A 24,020-nucleotide genomic window follows, 5' to 3' on the forward strand; every position below is an offset into this window, starting at 1 on the left:
GGATAGGGACTAATTAGTCTGGTGTGTGAACCAGAACCTCATACAACATGAGTGAAGCTGAGTAGTGAGAGTGAAAATGACAAGCGCAATCGAAAAGGATTATACTGTCATCAGAATATATAGAACGTAAGTCTAGCTGAATGTAAGTTATCTTCTACTTCTCAGAATCTCTCACTGATTCTTTTACAGCAGCCAGTGCAGTCCAAATGAGGTGCCCAGTGGTCATATGACCTGTAGTGCCAGAGAGACCATAATGTCATGTTTCTGATTCTAAATACACAATTGCACATAAAAATAGCCTAAGCCTACTTGTTAGATATAACTGCACGGTCCGAACTGGAAGCACAAGCATTTCGCTACTCTTTCATTAACATCTGCTAACCATGTGTACGTGACCAATAAAAATGTATTTGATATGATTTGAAGGGTTTTTTAATTGTACTATTTTCTACGTTGAAATCAATTATTTAAAATAACTTTTTGTAACATGCAGTAACAGTCAAAAGTGTGGACACACCTACTCATTTAAGGGTTATTCTTTATTATTCCTATTTTCTACATTGTAGAATAATAGTATAGGCATCAAAATTATGAAATAACAAATATGGAATCATGTAGTAACCAAAAAAGTGCTAAACAAATAAAAATATATTTTAGATTCTTCAAAGTAGCCACCCTTTGCCTTGACAGCTTTGCACACTCTTGGCATTCTCTCAACCAGCTTCACCTGGAATGCTTTTCCAAAAGTCTTGGAGGAGTTCCCACATGCTGAGCACTTGTTGGCTGCTTTTCCTTGTGTTGGGTCATTGTCCTGTTTGAATAACACATGATAGTCACCATAAAATAAGCTTGTATGCTGATGATGTCCTGATATTCATCTCTAGTCCCGAGACTTCAATTACATCTCTTATTAATAGTATTGAATTATTCAGCGAATTCTCAGGCTACAAGATGAACCTAACTAAGTCAGAGGCTATGCCACTTGGTAGCCTACACTCTGTACCTAATACTTCTCCCTCCTTCCCTTTTAAATGGTCTCCCTCAGGTTTCATGTATCTGGGTATATTTGTAACTCCTAAATTCCAGCAAATGTACAAAGCCAATTTTGTTCCCTTGTTTGATACAATAAGACAGGATCTGGAGCGCTGGAACTCTCTCCCGATTTCTTGGTTGGGTAGAATATCCATCTTGAAAATGAACATTTTACCTAGACTACTTTACCCAATCCAAATGATCCCAGTATTACTCTCCTATAAGGTAATAAAGGATGTAAATGGATGGCTAAGTTCCTTTATATGGAGTAAACGCAAGCCAAGACTTAACATGGCAATATTGCAGCTGCCAAGTTCTATGGGCGGCTTGGACCTGCCCAATATCAGGTTCTATCAATGGTGTGCCCACCTTTGTTATATTTCTGACTGGATCACACATGATGACTCCTCTATTTGGTTAGACATTGAGACTTCTCTTTCAAAATAACCCTTACAGGATCTTTTATTTTTCATAAGTTTCAAGTCTGTAGAAGATCACTGCAATAATCCCGTTACACTTAACACACTCAAAGTATGGAGGTCAGTTCACCGCTTCCTGGGAAGGTCCAGACTAACCTCTGCTCTTACCCCAATTCTTAACAACCCAGATTTCAGTCCAGGATTGCTGGATGCTGGCTTTAACTTTTGGCATAATAAGGGCATACGCAGGCTAAATGACTTATTTGCCGATAAGATTTTGTTGTCATTTGAGCAGATGGTCGAGAAATATCGACTCCCAAAGCAGGACTTTTTCCGCTTCCTACAAGTAAGACATTATATTCTGAAGAGCACCACATTAATTGGTAACCCTGATGTGTCTGTCATTGAAAGAATGCTTTTTTTTCCCACAAAGGAAAATGTCTGTAAGTCTGTTTTATGATACTTTAAGGTCCATTTCTGCTGTCAACACACAGAGGGTGAAACAAGTGTGGGAGAAATAATTGTCTGTTACTATTGACGAAGAGATGTGGGAGGACATTTGGAGATATGCAAAAACAAAATATGTAATCGTACTAGAGCAATCCAATTAAGAATAATACACAGATTGCATATATCCCCAAATCGCAGACATGCTTTTAGCCCCACTTCCTCTTACCCTCAGTGTCTTAAATGCAAAACTGATACAGGCACCCTAACACATTGTTTATGGTCATGTACCAAAATACAAAGATACTGGTCTGGTGTTCTGCAAGAAATTAAAAAGATCCTAGGGGTTGATCTAGAATTGGACCCAGTTTCTTTACTGTTAGGTCTCCCTAGTAGGCATGTTACTTCTGTGGGTAAAAGGAGGCTTTACAACATCCTTGCCTTCACAGCGACGAAAAACATCATTTTACAGTGGATTAGTGATAAGGTTCCTTCAATTAAAGATTGGCCTAAAATACTATTTCAACGGGTGCCGCTGGAATATCTGACATGTACATTGCATTCTAAAACAGACCAGTTCTACAAAGTATGGGAACCTTATCTAAATAAATTACCTAGAACCTGAGGTATCAGCTATTATGCTGCAAGGATTCTCTTAGAATGGCAGGGATCTATGTATTTCAGAACTACACTGTACGTTCCATGTGTGGAACCTAACCTCTTGGTTTAAACTGAGCTTTTTTGTTTAATTTCTGTTTGTAAGTTTGTTTAAAATGTATGTATTGAGAGATGCAATGATGGTGATGGGGTGAGAGAAGCACCGAGCGGGAAGAGGAAAATGGTGTACGTATGTATGGGTGTGTATGTGTGTGTGTGCGTACGCGTATATGTGTGTATATGCATGAGTGTATGTAGATATATGTATGTGTGTGTATGTGTGTGTGTGTGTGTGTGTGTGTGTGTGTGTGTGTGTGTGTGTGTGTGTGTGTGTGTGTGTGTGTGTGTATATATATATATATATATATGTGTGTATGTGTGTATATATACGCGTAGATATGTGTAAGTGGGTGCTGTTTTTCTTGTTTTTTTTCTGTGTGCTTTGTCTCTGTTGTTGTATCTCTTAATATGGGTGAAAATTGTGAAATTCCAATAAAAATACTGTTACAAAAAAAAAACGATAGTCTCACGATGCACACACCAGATGGGATGGCGTATCGCTGCAGAATGCTGTGGTAGCTATTCTATTCTGGTTAAGTGTGCCTTGAATTCTAAATAAATTACTGACAGTGTCACCAGCAAAGCACCATCACACCTCCTCCTCCATGCTTCATGGTGGGAACCACACATGCGGAGATCATCCGTTAACCTACTCTGCGTCTCACAAAGACAAGGCGGGTAGAACCAAAATTCTAAAATTTGCACTCATCAGACCAAAGGACAGATTTCCACCGGTCTTGCTCATGTTTCTTGGCCCAAGCAAGTCTCTTCTTATTATTGGTGTCCTTTAGTAGTGGTTTCTTTGCAGCAATTTGACCATGAAGACCTGATTCACACCATCTCCTCTGAACAGTTGATGTTGAGATGTGTCTGTTACTTGAACCCTGTGAAGCATTTATTTGGGCTGCAATCTGAGGTGCATTTAACTCTAATGAACTTGTTCTCTGCAGCAGGTAAATCTGGGTCTTCCTTTCCTGTGGCAGTCCTCATGAGAGTCAGTTTTTGCGACTGCACTTGAAGAAACTTTCAAAGTTCTTGAAATGTTCCGTATTGACTGACCTTCATGTCTGAAAGTAATGATGGACTGTCATTTATCTTTGCTTATTTGAGCTGTTCTTGACATAATATGGACTTGGTCTTTTACCAAATAGGGTTATCTTCTGTATACCACCACTACCTTGTCACAATACAACTGATTGGCTCAAATGCATTAATAAGAAGGAAACAAATTCCCCCAAAATAATTTTGAACAAGGCACACCTGTTAATTGAAATGCATTCCAGGTGGCTACTGTGAAGATTCTTTAATATAAAATATATTTAGATTTGTTTAACACTTTTTTGGTTACTACATGATTCCATATGTATTATTTCATAGTTTTTATGTCTTCACTATTATTCTACAATGTAGAAAATAGTCAAAATAAAGAAAAACCCTTGAATGAGTAGGTGTATCCAAACTTTTGACTGGTACTGGATATATTTCCTCTGTTTACATTACTGAATTATTGCTGAAACATCTCAGTTAAAGGCTAACTGAATTATTTAAACTGCTACAGGCTTACATGTATCTAGTTATAAAAGCAAGATAACTTAACTGGCTGTAAATGGGTATACCGTAAGTGTATATACAATTCTACATCAGAAAAAGAATGTCTAAGTTCAACCTTCTAAATGGGTCATCAGATAATGATCTCTCTTCCTCACTGTCCCCCCCCCTTCTCTCTCACACACACACACACACACACACACACACACACACACACACACACACACACAGAGAGAGAGATTTATTCAGAGTAAGAGACCACCCATAATGTTATTTAATGCTTTGTCTCCATCTTGTGTTCAATATCTGAACTATATCAAGAGGAGACTGAATCCTCTTGGCAACTGCTCAGAATTGCTGCCTGTACACAGTGTTATTCATAACATGTCATTAAGTACCGCAGACTATATTGATGTATCTGTGTCATGGCGCAGGGGAGGATGGCTGACGTTTTACGTGTTCCTAACCAACTGTGTTATTTCGTTAATAGATTTTTTTTTAGTTGTTTGTAACTTATTTTTAAACTTATTTTATACATAATGTTGGTGCTACCATCTATTATGACCGAAAATAACTTCTGGACATCAGAACAGCGATTTCTCACCACAAACTGGTAGAAGCTTTTTGCTTTAACGAGTCCGACGTGAAGAATATACTGCTTTCTTGGGAACAGGCCCAAATCCCAGTAATTTGCATGAAGAGAAGATGGAGAAAAAGGGGGCGGAGGTCGGGCTGCCTTCTGAAAATACGAAGGCGAGTGAGTAAACCCCCACTGCATCCGTTCTATTGGCAAACATGCAATCATATGAAAATAAAATCGATGACCTACGAGCAAGATTAAACTACCAACAGGAAATTAAAAACTATAATATCTTATGTTTCACCAAGTTGTGGCTGAACAACGACATGAACAGCATACATACAGCTTTTGGGTTTTACACTATCGGCAGGATAGAACAGCAGCCTCTTATTCATAACTCTAGACCACCTTTACTTCACACACATAGACGCGTTCTCCCTCACCCTCCATTTGGCAAATCTGACCATAACTATATCCTCCTGATTCCTGCTTACAAGCAAAAATTACATCTGGAAGCACCAGTGACTCAGTCAATAAAAAAGTGGTCAGATGAAGCAGATACTAAGCTACAGGACTGTTTTTCTAGCACAGACTGGAATATGTTACGAGATTCTTCCAATGGCATTGAGGAGTACACCATATCAGTCACTGGCTTCATCAATAAGTGCATTGATGACGTCGTCCCCACAGTGACCGTATGAACATACCCCAACCAGGAGCAATGGATTACAGGCAACATCCGGACTGAGCTTAAGGTTAGAGCTACCGCTTATAAGAAATACATCTATGCCCCCTGACAAACCATCAAACAGGCAAAGCGTCAATACAAGACTAAGACTAAGATCGAATCGTACTACAACGGATCCGAAGCTCATCGGATGTGGCAGGGCTTGCAAACTATTAGGGACTACAAAGAAAAACCAAGACGTGAGCTGCTCAGTGACTCCAGCCTACCAGATGGGCTAAATGCCTTTTATTCTCACCTCGAGGCAAGCTACACTGAAGCATGCATGAGAGCACCAGCTGTTCTGGACGACTGTGTGATCACGCTATCCATAGCCGATGTGAGCAAGATCTTAAAACAGGTCATCGGGCCAGACGGATTACCAGGATGTGTACTCCAAGCATGCGAGGACCAACTGGCAAGTGTCTTCACCAACATTTTCAACCTCTCCCTGTCTAAGTCTGTAATACCAACATGTTTCAAACAGACCACCATTGTCCCTGTGCCCAAGAACACCAAGGTAACCTGCCTAAATGACTACCAACCAGTAGCACTCACGTCTGTAGCCATGAAGTGCTTTGAAAGGCTGGTCATGGCTCACATCAACACCATTATCCCAGAAACCCTAGACCCACTCAAATGTGCATACTGCCCCAACAGATCCACAGATGATGCAATCTCTATTGCACTCCACACTGCCCTTTCCCACCTGGACAAAAGGAACACCTATGTGAGAATGCTATTCATTGACTACAGCTCAGCGTTCAACACCATAGTGCCCTCAAAGCTCAACACTAAGCCAAGGACCCTGGGACACCTCCCTCTGCAACTGGATTCTGTTCTTCCTGTCGGGCCGCCTCCAGGTGGTAAAGGTTGGTAACAACACATCCGACACGCTGATGCTCAGTCTTCTTCTGTACTCCCTATTCACTCATGACTGCATGACTTCAACACCATCATTAAGTTTGCCGATGACACAACATTGGTATGCCTGATCACCGACAACAACGAGGCAGCCTATAGGGAGGAGGTCAGAGACCTGGCCATATGGTGCCAGGACAACAACCTCTCCCTCAACGTGATCAAGACAAAGGAGAGGATCATGGACTACAGGAAAAGGAGGACCGAGCATGCCCCTATTCTCATCGACAGGGCTGTAGTGGAGCAGATTGAGAGCTTCAAGTTCCTTGGTGTCCACATCACCAACAAACTAACATGGTCCAAGCACACTAAGACAGTCGTGAAGAGGGCACGACAAAACCTATTACCCCTCAGAAGACTGAAAAGATTTGACATGGGTCCTCAGATCCTCAAAAGGTTCTACAGCTGCACCATCGAGAGCATCACTGCCTGGTATGGTAACTGCTCACTTTCTGACCACAAGGTATTACAGAGGGAAGTGCGTAGGGTCCAGTACATCACTGGGGCCAAGCTTCCTGCCATCCAGGACCTCTATACCAGGTTGTGTCAGAGGAAGGCCCTAAAATTGTCAGACTCCAGCTACTCTAGTCAAAGACTGTTCTCTCTGCTACAGCATAGCAAGCAGTACCAGAGCGCCAAGTCTAGGCCCAAGAGGCTTCAAAACAGCTTCTACCCCAAGCCATTAGACTCCTGAACATCTAATCAAATGGCTACCCAGACTATTTGCATTGCCCCCACCCCTCATTTACACTGCTGCTACTCTCTATTATTATCTATGCATAGTCACATTAATAACTCTACCTGCATGTACACCACTGGTGAAAAGTTTTAGAACACCTACTCATTCAATGGTTTTTCTTAATTTTTTAAACTATTTTCTACATTGTAAAATAATAGTGAAGACATCAAAAATATGAAATAACACACATGGAATCATTTGGGAACCAAAAAAGTGTTAAAACAAATCAAAATAGATTTTATATTTGAGATTCTTCAAATAGCCACCATTTGCCTTGATGACATCTTTGCACACTCTTAGCATTCTCTCAACCAGCATCATGAGGTACATTTACATTTACATTATAGGTACTGGAATGAATTTCAACAGGTGTGCCTTCTTAAAAGTTAATTTGTGGAATTTCTTTCCTTCTTAATGCGTTTCAGCCAATCTGTTGTGTTGTGACAAGGTAGGGGTAGAATACAGAAGATAGCCCTATTTGGTAAAATACCAAGTCCATATTATGGCAAGAACAGCTCAAATAAGTAAAGAGAAACAACAGTCCATCATTACTTTATGACGTGAAGATCACACAGATCACAGGAAAGGAAGACCCAGAGTTACCTCTGCTGCAGAGGATAAGTTCATTAGAGTTACCAGCCTCAGAAATTGCAGCCCAAATAAATGCTTCACAGAGTTCAGGTAACAGACACATCTCAACATCAACTGTTCAGAGGAGACTGTGTGAATCAGGCCTTTATGGTCAAACTTCTGCAAAGAAACCACTACTAAAGGACACCAATAATAAGAAGAGACTTGCCTGGGCCAAGAAACACGAGCAATGGACATTAGACCAGTGGAAAATTGTCCTTTGGTCTGGAGTCCAAATTTGAGATTTTTGGTTCCAACCACCTTGTCTTGTGAGACGCGGTATGGGTGAACGGATGATCTCTACATGTGTATTTTCCACCATAAAGCATGGAGGAGGAGGTGTGAGGGTCAGGGGGTGCTTTGCTGGTGTCACTGTCTGTGATTTAATTAGAATTCAAGTCACACTTCACCAGCATGGCTACCACAGCAATACACCATCCCGGTGTTCGCACCGGGGGACCGGGTCTGGCTCTCGACCCGAAACCTGCCCCTCCGCCTGCCCTGCCGGAAGCTGGGTCCGCGGTTTGTGGAGCCATTTAAAGTCCTGAGGTGACTGAACGAGATATGCTACAGGTTACAGCTTCCCCCTGATTATCGTATTAATCCCGGCGTATGCTGTTCAAACCATCCTGGACTCGAGGTGTCTCTCGTGGAGTGGGAGGGGTACGGTCCGGAGGAGAGATGCTGGGTGCCGGTGGAGGACATCCTGGACTCTTCGTTGCTGCGGGATTTCCACCGTCTTCATCCGGATCGGCCTGCGCCTAATCCTCCGGGTCGACCCCGAGGTCGGTGTCTGCGCGCTGCTAGAGCCGTGCGTCAAGGGGGGTACTGTCACGACTTCCACCGAAGTCGGTCCCTCTCCTCGTTCGGGCTGCGTTTGGCGTCACCGGCTTTCTAGCCACCGCCGATCCACTTTTCATTTTCCATTTGTTCTGTCTTTGTCTAATACACCTGGCTTCACTCAACCAATTACTTGTTTATTATTTAACCCTCTGTTTCCCATGTTGTGTTTGTGTGTGATTGTTTATTGTATTTCGGTCTGTCTTTGTGGGCTTGTGATGTTACTTTGTCTTTTTGAGTAAAGTACGTTGATTACTCATATCTGCTGTCCTGCGCCTGACTCTCTACACCAGCTACACACAGGACCCTTACAGAATTAGACTGCAGATTCAAGGAAAAGCAGCTAACAAGTGCTCAGCATCTGTGGGAACTCCTTCAAGACATTTGGAAAAGCATTCCTCATGAAGCTGGTTGAGAGAATACCAAGAGTGCAAAGCTGTCATCAAGGCAAACTACTTTGAAAAATCTAAAGTCTAAAATATATTTTAGATTTGTTTAACATTTTCTTCGTTACTACTAGATTCTATATGTGCTATTTCATCGTTGAGATGTCTTCACGATGATACATAGCTTTTAGTCGTACCCTTATCCTACTCCTCCTCTGTTCCTCTGGTGATGTAGAGGTGAATCCAGGCCCTGCAGTGCCTAGCTCCACTCCTATATCCCGACCACCCTCTCTCAGACCACCCTCTGCCCCCAGCTATGCTCTGGACACCATATGTGAACTGATTGCCCCCATCTATCTTCAGAGCTTGTGCTTCTAGGTGACCTAAACTGGAACATGCTTAACACCCCAGCCATCCTACAATCTAAGCTTGATGCCCTGAATCTCACACAAATGATCAATGAACCTACCAAGTACCACCCCAAAGCCATAAACACGGGCACGGTCATAGATATCATCCTAACCAACTTGCCCTCTAAATACACCTCTGCTGTTTTCAACCAAGATCTCAGCGATCACTGCCTCATTGCCTGCATCCGTAATGGGTCAGCTGTCAAGCGACCTCCACTCATCACTGTCAAACGCTTCCTAAAACATTTCAGCGAGCAGGCTTTTCTAATCGACCTGGCCCGGGTATCCTGGAAGGATATTGACCTCATCCCGTCAGTAGAGGATGCCTGTTTTTTTTATTTAAATGCCTTCCTCAACATCTTAAATAAGCATGTCCCATTCAAGAAATTTAGAACCAGGAACAGATATAGCCCTTGGTTCTCTCCAGACCTGACTTCCCTTAACCAACACAAAAACATCCTATGGCGTTCTGCATTAGCATCGAACAGCCCCCGTAATATGTACCTTTTCAGGGAAGTTAGAAACCAATATACACAGGCAGTTAATAAAGCCAAGGCTAGCTTATTCAAGCAGAAATGTGCTTCCTGCAACACAAACTCAAAAAGGTTCTGGGACACTGTTAAGTCCATGGAGAATAAGAACACCTCCTCCCAGCTGCCCACTGCACTGAGGATAGGAAACTCTGTCACCACCGATAAATCCACTATAATCAAGAATTTCAATAAGCATTTTTCTACAGCTGGCCATGCTTTCCACCTGGCTACCCCTACTCCGGTCAACTGCACTGTACCCCCCACAACAACTCGCCCAAGCCTTCCCCATTTCTCCTTCTCCCAAATCCAGTCAGCTGATGTTCTGAAAGAGCTGCAAAATCTGCACCCCTACAAATCAGCAGGGCAAGACAAGCCAGACCCTTTCATTCTAAAATTATCTGCCGAAATTGTTGCAAGCCCTATTACTAGCCTGTTCACCCTCTCTTTCCTCTCATCTGAGATTCCCAAAGATTGGAAAGCAGCTGCGGTCATCCCCCTCTTCAAAGGGGGAGACACTCTAGACCCAAACTGCTACAGACCTATATCTATCCTACCCTGCCTTTCTAAGGTCTTCGAAAGCCAAGTCAACAAACAGATTACCGACCATTTCGAATCCCATCGCACCTTCTCCGCTATGCAATCTGGTTTCAGAGCTGGTCATGAGTGCACCTCAGCCATGCTCAAGGTCCTAAATGATATCTTAACCGCCATCGATAAGAAACAATACTGTGCAGCCATATTCATTGACCTGGCCAAGGCTTTCGACTCTGTCAATCACCACATCCTCATCGGCAGACTCGAAAGCCTTGGTTTCTCAAATGATTGCCTCGCCTGGTTCACCAACTACTTCTCTGATAGAGTTCAGTGTGTCAAATCGGAGGGCCTGTTGTCTGGGCCTCTGGCAATCTCTATGGGGTGCCACAGGGTTCAATTCTTGGGCCGACTCTCTTCTCTGTATACATCATTTATGTTGCTCTTGCTGCTGGTGAGTCTCTGATCCACCTCTACGCAGGCGACACCATTGTGTGTACTTCTGGCCCTTCTTTGGACACTGTTAACAACCCTCCAGACGAGCTTCAATGCCATACAACTCTTCTTCCGTGGCCTCCAACTGCTCTTAAATACAAGTAAAACTAAATGCAGGCTCTTCAACAGATCGCTGCACCTGCCCGCCCGTCCAGCATCACTTCTCTGGACGGTTCTGACTTAGAATATTTGGACAACTACAAATACCTAGGTGTCTGGTTAGACTGTAAACTCTCCTTCCAGACTCACATTAAGCATCTCCAATCCAAAATTAAATCTAGAATTGGCTTCCTTTTTCGCAACAAAGCATCCTTCTCTCATGCTGCCAAACACACCCTCGTAAAACTGACCATCTTACCGATCCTCGACTTCGGCGATGTCATTTACAAAATAGCCTCCAATACCCTACTCAATAAATTGGATGCAGTCTATCACCATTCCATCCGTTTTGTCACCAAAGCCCCATATACTACCCACCACTGCAACCTGTACGCTCTCGTTGGCTGGCCCTCACTTCATACTCGTCGCCAAACCCACTGGCTCCAGGTCAACTACAAGACCCTGCTAGGTAAAGTCCCCCCTTATCTCACCATAGCAGCACCCACCTGAAGCACACACTCCAGCAGGTATATCTCTCTGGTCACCCCCAAAACCGATTCTTCTTTTGGCCGCCTCTCCTTCCAGGTCTCTGCTGCCAATGACTGCCAATGAATATTGTATTTACTTCGCCACCATGGCCTTTTTTTTTGCCTTTACCTCCCTTATCTCACCTAATTTGCTCACATTGTATATAGACTTATTTTTCTACTGTATTATTGACTGTATGTTTGTTTTACTCCATGTGTAACTCCGTGTTGTTGTATGTGTCGAACTGCTTTGCTTTATCTTGGCCAGATCGCAATTGTAAATGAGAACTTGTTCTCAACTTGCCTACCTGGTTAAATAAAGGCAAAATAAAAAAAATAAAGATAATTCTACAATGTAGAAAATAGTCAAAATAAATAAAAACCCTGCAATGAGTAGGTGTGTAGTTCTACAGTAGCAGAGAGTACAAAATGGTTGTTATAATTGAATATATCCACAATAATAATATATGCCATTTAGCAGACGCTTTTATCCAAAGCGACTTACAGTCATGTGTGCATACATTCTACGTATGGGTGGTCCCGGGGATCGAACCCACTACCCTGGCGTTACAAGCGCCATGCTCTACCAACTGAGCTACAGAAGGACCAATAACAGCCACACTGGTATTTCTTACAGTATGAAAGGCCATGGCCCTAAGACTGATTGGACTGTACCAGAGTAAGTGTCCCCCTTAGACTTCTAAATTTGCCCATTTGTAAGTTAAGATGTGTCTGTATCCTTTTATGAAAAGTCACTAGATTGTCAGAGGGGGCAATTGTGCGCCGCCCTATGGGACTCCCAATCACGGACAGTTGTGATACAGCCTGGAATCTGTAGTGACGCTTCCAGCACTGAGATGCAGTGCCTTAGACCGCTGCGCCACTTGAGAGTACCACACACCATAACGTCTCTTTTTGTTGTAGAGTGTTCAAGCAGAGGAGTTGTAATGCCTTCATTGACTCGATTTTGTGTATAAAGTTCACTTCAGGCAAAACAGAATTATGTTTTACCTCCAGGTTTTCTTCAATTTTCTGCAATGTTGCAAACTAGTATACGTAACAACTCTGCAAAATGTGTCCTACCCGGTCAGAAAACAGTGACGAACATAAGACACAGCACCCCTTCTACAGCCATGTGGGGGAGGCATCTTGAAAAGTAACAACCAATAAAAAATATAGCTGCTGGAAGCCAGTGAATCATTGTAGAGATTTTGGCTAATAACCTAGAAAATTCTCCAGACCGCCAAAGGTGTGACAACAATTTGATTTCTAGGTATGGCTACCCGAGATTAAGAGGCAATGTAACGTCAAGGCCTCCTCAGGTTGGGAGGCGTGGTTTCATGGATGCGTGGCTTCAGTTGGTTATTTTTGGCCACTCATGATTGGAAGTGTTGAGACACTTCCGGATGTTGGCCCTTTATCTACTTCCCCATAGTTCGATGAACTTGTGGATGCCATTTTCATGTCTCGGGGTGCAATTGCTAACTAGAAATAGTGCAATGACTGGAAGTCTATGGTAACTGCAAGCAGATACCTTAAACTTCCAGTCATTGTACTAGATAAAGGGCTTCAATGCCAAAGTCCAGGAATATCCCATTAAGTGTTCTAGTGTTGTTAATAAACGTTTGAGCATGTCCCTTTTTGTAGGCGATAACTCCGCCGTGGTTCGTTGGACAAAATCTATGGGGAAAACAAATGCCATTTTTGTAGGGTTTTTGGATGAACGCCGAAAAAAGGTCTGTGGCAAACACAGGCTTAGGAGATCTTATTCATTTTGTTCTATTCAGTGGTGGAAAAAGTACCCAATTGTCATACTTGAGTAAAAGTAAAGAAAACTTAGTAGAACATGACTGAAGTAAAAGTCACCCAGTAAAAGTCTAAAAGTCTTTGGTTTAAAATATACTTAAGTATCAAAAGTAAATGTGATTGCTAAAATATACTTAAGTATCAAAAGTATAATTCCTTATATTAAGCAAACCATACAGCACCATTTTCTTGTTTTTTATTTATTTAAGGACAGCCAGGGGCACACTCCAACATTTAGACATCATTTACAAACTAAGCATGTTTGTTTAGTGAGTCCAGCAGATCAGAGGCAGTAGGGATGACGAGCGATGTTCTTTTGATAAGTGCGTGAATTAGACCATTTTGCTGTTCTGCTAGGCATTCAAAATAGTACTTTGGGTGCCAGGGAAAATGTATGGAGTAAAACATACATTTTCTTTAGCAATGTAGTAAAGTAAAAGTTGTCCAAAATATAAATAGTAAAGAAAAATACAAATACCCCAAAAACAACTTAAGTACTTTATACCAGTGGTTCTATAAGATCATCTTCATCAGCTAAAGTAACTTTGTGAATTTTGAAGCCTTTATGTAATAAAAAAAGCACATAAAGGCTTCATAGTTCATAATGGTTATATTAACTGACTGCTATTAGGCTATTTTATAGAACAAATTTTATCAAATCTGTGTTAACCTCATACCTTATTTTCTGCGTTTATTCCAAAACCCTATTCTTTCCCCATTCATTTTTTCCATAGGGATGACTGAACGAGAGAGAAAGCGGAAGAGGCCCCAATTTGGCGGAAAACCTGTCTCCCTCCAGCAGGTGGCGGTTTTCGTTGTTTCGCCCACCAAGCAATGAGTTTTTGTAAGGAGTTCAATGGGTGTCGAATTTGGTAAAACACAAAATGTAATGGCTTATTTGCTACGTGAGGTTTATTTGATTGAGTAGAAGTTTCGTATAATGCTTAAGTTGTTACGAGTGTACTGATACAAGTAGGACACGTGACATCTCGGCAACTTTGAGAAAATATCGGAGTTGTCGATATGGTTATGCATACCATTAAATACAGGTGGTTGATGTCAACAACCATCTTCGGATATTCAAATATTGATTAAAATAATCAGATATCCACCACTCCATAGAAAGGCTAGTCGGGAGCTAGACAGCCCGCCATGCCGCTTTGTAGACAACAACTCCCATTGTTAGGGCGGAGTAGCTTGCCAGTATATCCATAATCTTTGGCTGAACGAACCAGAGGTAACGCATATCCGGGTTTCATGACTACAAACTGGCGAGCTCAATGTGTATGGGTGTGAGCGGAAACCGGAGTCATAGCAGCTGACATGTTTTAGCAAGATCTCCTAGCAGGCAAACAGCACGATGATGATTACTATTACTGGGTCGTCATATGTGTTTTTGAGGATGGGATAGGCTGCTGCTAGGCTATAGTAAATAGGAGGATACGGTCACTCAATCCACAACTCTTGTAACAAAGTATCATGGCAAACAGCACTGTTAAGTGAGCAACTGACAGAGTAGACAATTAGATCGACTGGTATATCGTGACCTTTTTAACAAGTGGTTGTAGAAAGCGCGTAGGAGGTGGGGAAAGGAGTCGTGCGCAAATTTCCTTTGCGGATCATATTTTCATCATATTGCAACAACATGGAGTCGCAGACACAGTACACCCGAGAGGAGATAAACAGCACGATATGGGAAGTGCCGGAGAAGTACACGCGATTGAAGCAAATTGGGACAGGGGCGTACGGTTCCGTATGGTAAGTTGTTGACGATGGGCGCTATCCAAAGCTGGGGTGTGTTAAGTACTTGACAGGGCAATCATACAGAGGGAAAGAGTGCGAGTTTATTCTGCTCTGGAAATGTTGTATCACTTGCATCAATTCCTACAATGTTACAAAATATCTGTCAACCTCGCTCACTACACTTATATGAATCACCAATTGGCACCAATACCAATAAATCAAATGCACTGTGTAGGCGGATATAGTGTAGTAGCAAATGCCTGGCTTTTCCTGCCAATACTTGTTGCAGTGCTTCAGTGAACATGTTGAGGCACGATGTTGGGCATAGTCTTTGTCTGAACAAATGAAAGCATGTGCTGTTAATGTGAATCTATCACTTTGATTCAGCAGCCTAGGCCTTATAATTTACCAGTATTTTTTAAAACTATCATTCTCCTAAGGGATGATGCCACATTTCCTGAGTATATTTTATGCAATAACAATATTTTCTCTGCCTCAGCTCGGTAATAAATGTGAAGACCACTGAGAAAGTGGCCATTAAGAAGCTTCACCGGCCTTTCCAGTCTGAGATTTTTGCAAAGAGGGCTTATCGGGAGCTTCGACTGCTCAAGCACATGAAACATGAAAATGTGAGTCTGGACTGTACACATCCTGGCACTATCGTTGTCTTCTATCCCTCCAGTCTCCTTGACTCACATATCCCCACCCACGATGTGTTGCTCTTCACAGATTTTACATAACCTAATCAGCAAACTGATCCAAGACACTGGCACACAAAGCTGACATACAATATCCGTCTAATAGCGATAGCTGGCATAAGATGGCAGTAGCCATTTCCCTCTATCCCTCTCGTGGGATTTACAACTTGTTTTTCTTCTCTCATATGCAAACTTCCTTCAGGTGATAGGGCTTCTGGATGTGTTTACTCCTGCTGCTGGGCTTGATGAATTCACAGATTTGTGAGTATTTACCATAGTAATATATAATAATAATATATGCCATTTAGCAGACGCTTTTATCCAAAGCGACTTACAGTCATGTGTGCATACATTCTACGTATGGGTGGTCCCAGGGATTGAACCCACTACCCTGGCGTTACAAGCGCCATGCTCTACCAACTGAGCTACAGAAGGACCATAGTGATATCAGACACAGAGTAATGCCTATTGCAGTCAGAGGCAGAGAATGGCTTTGGTGATTTGGCGGGGCTCATATACAGTACCAGTCAAAAGTTTGGACACACCTACTTATTCAAATCAAATGTATTTATTAAGCCCTTCTTACATCAGCTGATATCTCAATGTGCTATACAGAAACCCAGCCATTCAAGGTTTTTTTAAATGTATTTTTTTACATTGTGGAATAGTGAAGATATCAAAACTATGAAATAGATTATTCAAAGTAGCCACCCTTTGCCTTGATGACAGCTTTGCACACTCTTGGCATTCTCTCAACCAGCTTCATGAGGCACCTGGAATGCATTTCTGTTAACAGGTGTGCCTTGTTAAAAGTTAATTCAACTCCCTATGACCTAGGCTCAACGTAGAGAAGGGAGCAGCATTCTGAATGTTGCAGATGCATATTGTGCTGAGCTGACGTGATTCCCTCTCTTATATGACAAAAGCATGTCTGTTCTAGTACTATTTCTGTCGGGTGATTCTGTAAAATTGTACACCACTGAATGCAACTCGGGTGTCATTTTTAAGTCCATATAGGTGTTGAGGAGTTCGATAGATGGAGTGATTTGTCTGTCCACAGCTACCTGGTGATGCCTTACATGTTCACCGACCTCTCCAAAGTCAAAGGACTTCTCACTGAAGACAGAGTGCAGTTCCTTGTCTATCAGATGCTGTGTGGACTCAGGGTGAGCTTGTTTGTGCACAAAAAAAGTCTTAAAAGAAATGTGGATTCTGGTGCTGCAAATCTTTTGCAACATGATTCTGTTTCTATTCAATTAAATGTTACGCTTAGTTAATTACCGTTGCAGTGCTTAATCATAGCGCTTAATAATGATGTCTTCTCTGTTTTCATGGCAGTACATTCACAAAGCTGGCATCATCCACAGGGTAAGTTGGCTGCGCTGTTGGTAACACCTCGCCACAGCATCTTATAACAGCTCTATTTCGTTTGTGGCTCATGAGAATGTTATTTTAAAGGCTGTGGCACTAGATCTTCGGTCCCGAAGATCCGGCGAATGTGTTTATTATCTACTTCATGCACAGGCTCTGCTCTACTCGTAGAGAACAAGCTAATCTGGCAAATCGTGCTCATTTCATGAAGTTAGAACAAAGCTGAATCAATGTCTGCAAGATCGCATAATAATAGTATTCTACATAACAGAACCAGCTGTAATAGCATAGTATATCTCCCATGTGACCATTATTTTTGTACTTTATACCCCTTTATCCAATTGGTAGTTATGATCTTGTCCCATCGCTGCAACACCTGTACGGACTCGGGAGAGGCGAAGGTCGAGAGCCAAGCGTCCTCCGAAACGCGCCCTCCTAAACGCGACCCCCGTCAATCCTCACTGCTTCTTGACACACTGCTCACTTAACCCGGAATCCAGCCGCACCGATGTGTCGGAGTAAACACTGTTCAGCTGGCGACTGAAGTCGGCATGCGTGCTCCTGGCCGCCACAAGGAGTCGCTCGAGCGAAATGACACAGCCCAAAGATTGAACCCGGATATGTAGTGACGCCTCTAGCACTGCGATGCAGTGCCTTAGACCGCTGTGCCACTCGGGAGGCCACGTTTTAATGTTTTTAAATGTATGGAAATTGTAAAGTCTTTTGTCATATGTTTTTCGTTTTGTCTGACCCCAGTAAGACTAGCTGTCGGCTAATGGGGATCTTAAAAAATCAAATCACTGTAAGACAAAAACACCACCGCATTTTTCTCTCATATAGCCAAAACTCACAGTGTGCGCCACTAGGCAAAATACACAGGTAGGTTATAGTACAGTTTAACACCATCTGCTCTACGATTCGGCCACTGTACATCATTCAAAACAACACTGAAGGCTACTTTGAAACAACACTGTATAACTCAAGATGATCTACATGCATATCCCCATGAAACTGATTGAGATCAAATGGAACGTTATCCGTACATGTGCAGAAGATACGGGAGGTTTAGTACAGTAGGGGAAAAAAGGTCTGGGAAAAGTCGGATCTGCAGCCACTGTATTTTAAAGAATCATAGACATTGAGTCATTATGGCTAACCCTGTCCTAACATGTAGGATGAGAAGGCCTTCTTTCTGATATGCCTCTGTTTCCATGCATGTCTAGAATTGTAAAGACACACCCATGTATGTACTAATGCGCGTATTTATTTGGAATTAATGGTGAATGGAAGCGTTTGTTTGGGCATAAACGATAAGAGAAATAGGGCAGGCCCACAGTGGATATGGATATGCAATCAACATCTATGTATTGTGTCTGCCCTTAATGTCTTAATCTCAGGCACGCAAGGGCCACCCTCAATGTTTTTCGTTTGTCAAATTTTTATTTTGCAGGACCTGAAGCCTGGTAACTTGGCTGTCAATCAAGACTGTGAATTAAAGGTTTGTGACATGAATACAAGTTCATTAGAGAAATAATTCTATTGGGGAAGATTCCTAAGATAATGTGTAAAATTATGCTTTGCAGATCCTGGACTTTGGTCTTGCTCGCCATGCCGAGGCGGAGATGACGGGCTATGTTGTGACCCGCTGGTACCGGGCACCAGAGGTCATTCTAAACTGGATGCACTACACCCAGACTGGCAAGACAATCATATCTATTAAAAACTTTCACTCTCAGCCTCATCCATCCTGAAGGCCTATGCTCAGCTTCGTAATAACCTGAAACGCTACAGAGCTGACAGACTTATGTACAGCGTGAAACATTACAGAGCCGCCAGAATGTTTTACATGCAGCCTGATACACTATATGCAAAGGTATGTGGACACCCCTTCAAATTAGTGGATTCAGCTATTTCAGCCACACCCGTTGCTGACAGGTGTGTAAAATCTAGCACACAGCCATGCAATCTACATAGAAAAACATTGCCAGTAGAATGGCCTTACTGAAGACCTCAGTGACTTTCAACGTGGCACCGTCATAGGATGCCTCCTTTCCAACAAGTCAGTTCGTCAAATTTCTGCCCTGCTAGATCTGCCCCAGTCAACTGTAAGTGCTGTTATTGTGAAGTGGAAACGTCTAGGAGCAACAACAGCTCAGCCGCAAAGTGGTAGGCCACACAAGCTCACAGAACGGGACCGGTCTGTCCTTGGTTGCAACACTCACTACCGAGATCCAAACTGCCTCTGGAAGCAACGGCAGCGCAATAACTGTTTGTCTGGAGCTTCGTGAAATTGGTTTCCATGGCCGACGATCCGCACACAAGCCTAAGATCACCATGCGCAATGCCAAGCGTTGGCTGGAGTGCTTAAAAGCTTGCCTCCATTGTACTCTGGAGCAGTGGAAACGCGTTCTCTGGAGAGATTAATTACGCTTCACCATCTGGCAGTTTGACGGACAAATCTGGGTTTGGCGGATGGTCTAATCGCCCGACATCAGTGCCCGACCTCACTAATGCTCTTGTGGCTGAATAGAAGCAAGTCCCCGCAGCAATGTTCCAACATCTAGTGGAAATCCTTCCCAGAAGAGTGGAGGCTATTTTAGCAGCAAAGGGGGGACCAACTCCATATTAATGCCCATGATTTCTGAATGAGATGTTCGACAAGTAGGTGCCCACATGCTTTTGGTTATGTTACGGCGCTGACATAGTGCTACATACAGCCTCAAACATTACAGAGCTGACCGTCTACTTTCATTTCATTTGTGCAATGTGTTTTGATTTGGGTAACACTTGCTGCAGTGGATTTTCTTGCCTTAGTGTGTTTATACACAACAGTGTACTTTGTTACTTAGTAGAGTGTAATTACAGTAGTCTTAACACAGTAACTATTGAGGTAAAAAGCCTCAATGTGTAATATAAGGTTCTGTATACGCCCTTTTACAATATTTGCCACATTGTGCATGATAGTTGTTGACAATCAGTGCTGTGTTATCATTGTTATTGGTTAGTCCAAGCTGCCTGGCCCTGGAGTCAAGTTGTCTCATAATACTACCACACTCAATCCTTTACACAGGGTTGCTTTGAGATTGTAGTCCCTTGAGCAAACAGCAAAGTGTGGCTTTGTTGTGAATTTGTTTTCGATGCCACTATTTAATTGATTATGTCTGTTCCTCCATTTTAGTGGACATCTGGTCTGTGGGCTGTATCATGGGAGAGATGATCAATGGGAAGACGCTTTTCAAAGGGAAAGACTGTATCCTGTTACTATTCTACTTGTTTTTTTTTTCTTTCAAATCCGTATCGTGTCTGTACCACAGTCTGTGACCTGACCCAAGCCAGCTATTTATCAAGGACTGCGAATGAAAGGATGACAAACCCATCTATGATTAGTGTCGTCCCATACTGTGTGCGCTGTAGCGTAGCCGACACTTCTATCGCCCAGTAGAGTTAGCTACAGGCATGAAAACAAGTAATAAGAAGAGTTTGCTATGGCATGTGCAGTACAGTTATGGGAAAGGGGTAATCTATGACATGGCTTTTGTTGAAATTGTTTGGAGACACTACCGATATGAACATGAATGTGTTGGGCTTGAGTGACCTTGACTTTAACCCTTGACTCCCAGACATGGATCAGCTGACTCAGATCATGAAAGTAACTGGAGTACCCGGTCCTGACTTCATTCAGAAACTGGACAGTCAGGAGGTAGAGTTGGCACCTGGATATCACTGATCGTATGCTTGATACTTTGAACTGTATATTTTGACAATTGTGCATAATTCCCTTCTTTTGAATTGGAAAGTGCCTGTCTTTTGAATTGGAGTTTGAACAATGAACTCCTCAGTCAGGGTCCTTGAACTAATTATGTTCTTATCTCTTCCTGTCTTCTGATAGGCAAAAAGCTATGTGCGGTCCCTCCCTCACTTTCCCAGAAAAGACTTCTCTAAGTTGTTCCCCAGAGCAAGTGCACAGGGTGAGTTAAAATGCTATTGATTTGATGATGCTAAGCGCATACGTTAGTTGTTTTTACACATTAGAAATGCTGTGATTCAGTATTGAATGTACAATTTGTACAGTACCAGTTGAAAGTTTGGACACACCTACTCATTTAAAGGTTTTTCTTTGTTACCATTTTCTACATTGTAGAATAATAGTGAAGACATCAAAACTATGAAATAACACATACAGAATCATGTAGTAACCAAAAATGTGTTAAATAAATATATATTTGATTCTTCAAAGTAGCCACCCTGTAGAAAATAGAAGAAGAAAATGAAGAAAAAACCTTGATTGAATAGGTGTGTCCAAAATTTTTACTGGTACTCTAGATGTGTAATACATTTAGTGGCCTTATACATTAGTTTGATTGCTATATATATAGGTCCACGCAGAGATATTGTGGGAAAATTGCGGCTTGAGAATGGTTTTCCAATGGGAGTCATCTGTTGAAAGATGATGGCAAACTGATATGATTGCACAATATGTCCAGCTTTGTAAGGATTCAACTTGTATGGAAAAGTTCACATTTGTTTAACTGACAATTGATGAATGCGTATGCATTTTTATTTACATCTCTGTGTGGCCAATAAGTTTGCCAACTTGTGGCATATTTCTGGTTTTCATTCTCTATTTAACTGCTCTCCCAGCGATTGACCTTCTTGAGAAGATGCTGGTTTTGGATGGTGAGACTCGGCTTACTGCTGAGAGTGCTCTGACACACCCGTATTTTGATGGCTTGAGAGATCCAGAGGACTGCCCTGAGCCACAGCCATATGATGACAGTCACGACAATGCCACGCTGCCTCTGGAGGATTGGAGGCGTAAGTGCAAAGTATTTTAATGTTTAATTTTAAGTAAAAAACTTTTTTTTTTATCACTTTCCGTTTTTTGTGTCTGTGATCTGTCAGTGTCACAATGTAACAATGTGTTTAATTATAAAGCTACTTTAGGTGTTTACCCACATAATTCTGTTGCAATGTATTGCATTTCATTGTCTACCCTTCAACCCTTTCATTGCATTTCCATTGCCTGCCCTTCTCCTAGGGTTATCCTTCAAAGAGGTGAAGAGCTTTGTGCCATTCCCACGACGGGACTCCAAGAGGCGAAACACACTGACAATTTCTCCGTGATTCCATGCTTGTGATATCAGAAAACACTGCTACCACACACCAGCAAACGGCAGTAGGCCTTACACCATGTTGCCCCTGAAACAATCCTGTCATAATTATTTTCTAAATGAAGCCTGTGGTTGAATTTCGTATTGGGGAGTATTGAGCTACATTGTGCCGTCTGTCTCTTTTGGCCTAATTTGTAATGGTCGATCGGTGTTTCAGCAGTCAGATTGTTTCAAATTTAACCCCACCTCCCCACCCATCGGTGAATTAGTACATTGTTCCCTCTACGTATCACAATTGTTCGTGTTTTATCATACCCGATGTTTAATGGTCTTACTGTATGGTTTTCTTTTTCTAATAGTTGATATATTAAAGATGAGTTAAATGTAATGTACAGTTGAAGTTGGAAGTTTACAGACACCTTTGCCAAATACATTTAAACTTAGTAAAAATTCCCTGTCTTAGGTCAGTTAGGATCACCACTTTATTTTAAGAATGTGAAATGTCAGAATAATAGTAGAGTGATTTATTTCAGCTTTTACTTCTTTCATCACATCCCCAGTGGGTCAGAAGTTTACATACACTCAATTAGTATTTGGTAGCATTGCCTTTTAAATTGTTTAACTTGGGTCCCACAATAAGTTGTGTGAACTTTGGCCCATTCCTCCTGACAGAGCTGGTGTAACTGAGTCAGGTTTCTAAGCCTCCTCGCTCGCACACGCTTTTCCAGTTCTGGCCACATATTTTCTATAGGTTGAGGTCAGGGCTTTGTGATGGCCACTCCAATACCTTGACTTTATTGTCCTTCAGCCATTTTGCCACAACTTTGGAAGTATGCTTGGGGTCATTGTCCATTTGGAAGACCCATTTGCGACCAAGCTTTAACTTGAGATGATGTCTTGAGATGTTGCTTCAATATATCCACATCATTTTCCTCCTCATGATGCCATCTATTTTGTGAAGCACCCCAATCCCTCCTGCAGCCAAGCTACCCCACAACACGATGCTGCCACCCCCGTACTTCACGGTTGGGATGGTGTTCTTCAGCTTGCAAGCCTCCCCCTTTTTCCTCCAAACATAACGATGGTTATTATGACCAAATAGTTACATCAAGGTAGGCCTTGAAATACATCCACAGGTACACCTCCAATTGACTCAAATGATGTCAATTAGCCTATCAGAAGCTTCTAAAGACATGACATCATTTTCTGGAATTTTCCAAGCACAGCCAACTTATTGTTTGTAAACGTCTGACCCACTGGATTTGTGATACAGTGAATTATAAGTGAAATAATCTGTCTGTAAACAATTGTTGGAAAAATGACTTGTGTCATGCACAAAGTAGATATCCTAACCGACTTGCCAAAACTATAGTTTGTTCACAAGAAATTTGTGGAGTGGTTGAAAAACGAGTTTTAATGACTCCATTCTAAGTGTATGTAAACTTTCGACTTCAACTGTATGTGATAGGGACTTTGTTTTCTCAATAAATGGCCAATTATTCATACATCCTTACTTCGGTCTCTGAATGCTACACTTTTCTCTAACCTAACTCATCTAAAAAAAACATGCAAAATCCTATACCTTGCCTTAAGTATTATTCTTAAATCAAATGTTATTATACATGCGCCAAATAGAACAGGTGTAGGTAGACCTTACAGTGAAATGCTTACTTACTACAAGCCTCTAACCAACAATGCAGTTTAAAAAATACA

The 24,020-nt window shown here is 42.0% G+C and overlaps 1 protein-coding gene across 1 annotated transcript; it reads left to right on the plus strand.

The window, feature by feature from the left end:
• Positions 1–14,537: 14,537 nt before the first annotated feature.
• Positions 14,538–23,820, plus strand: mapk13 (mitogen-activated protein kinase 13). The gene is made up of 12 exons (XM_035740992.2): positions 14,538–15,142; positions 15,627–15,756; positions 16,028–16,086; positions 16,886–16,991; positions 17,164–17,193; positions 18,647–18,694; positions 18,780–18,894; positions 20,375–20,446; positions 20,817–20,896; positions 21,086–21,164; positions 21,838–22,011; positions 22,235–23,820. Exons 1-12 carry the CDS (start codon positions 15,030–15,032, stop codon positions 22,318–22,320), a joined length of 1,092 nt encoding a protein of 363 aa, XP_035596885.1. The 5' UTR covers positions 14,538–15,029; the 3' UTR covers positions 22,321–23,820.
• Positions 23,821–24,020: the final 200 nt, after the last annotated feature.

The sequence above is a fragment of the Oncorhynchus keta genome, chromosome 28 (assembly GCF_023373465.1).
Source record: "Oncorhynchus keta strain PuntledgeMale-10-30-2019 chromosome 28, Oket_V2, whole genome shotgun sequence".
NCBI lineage: Eukaryota > Metazoa > Chordata > Actinopteri > Salmoniformes > Salmonidae > Oncorhynchus > Oncorhynchus keta.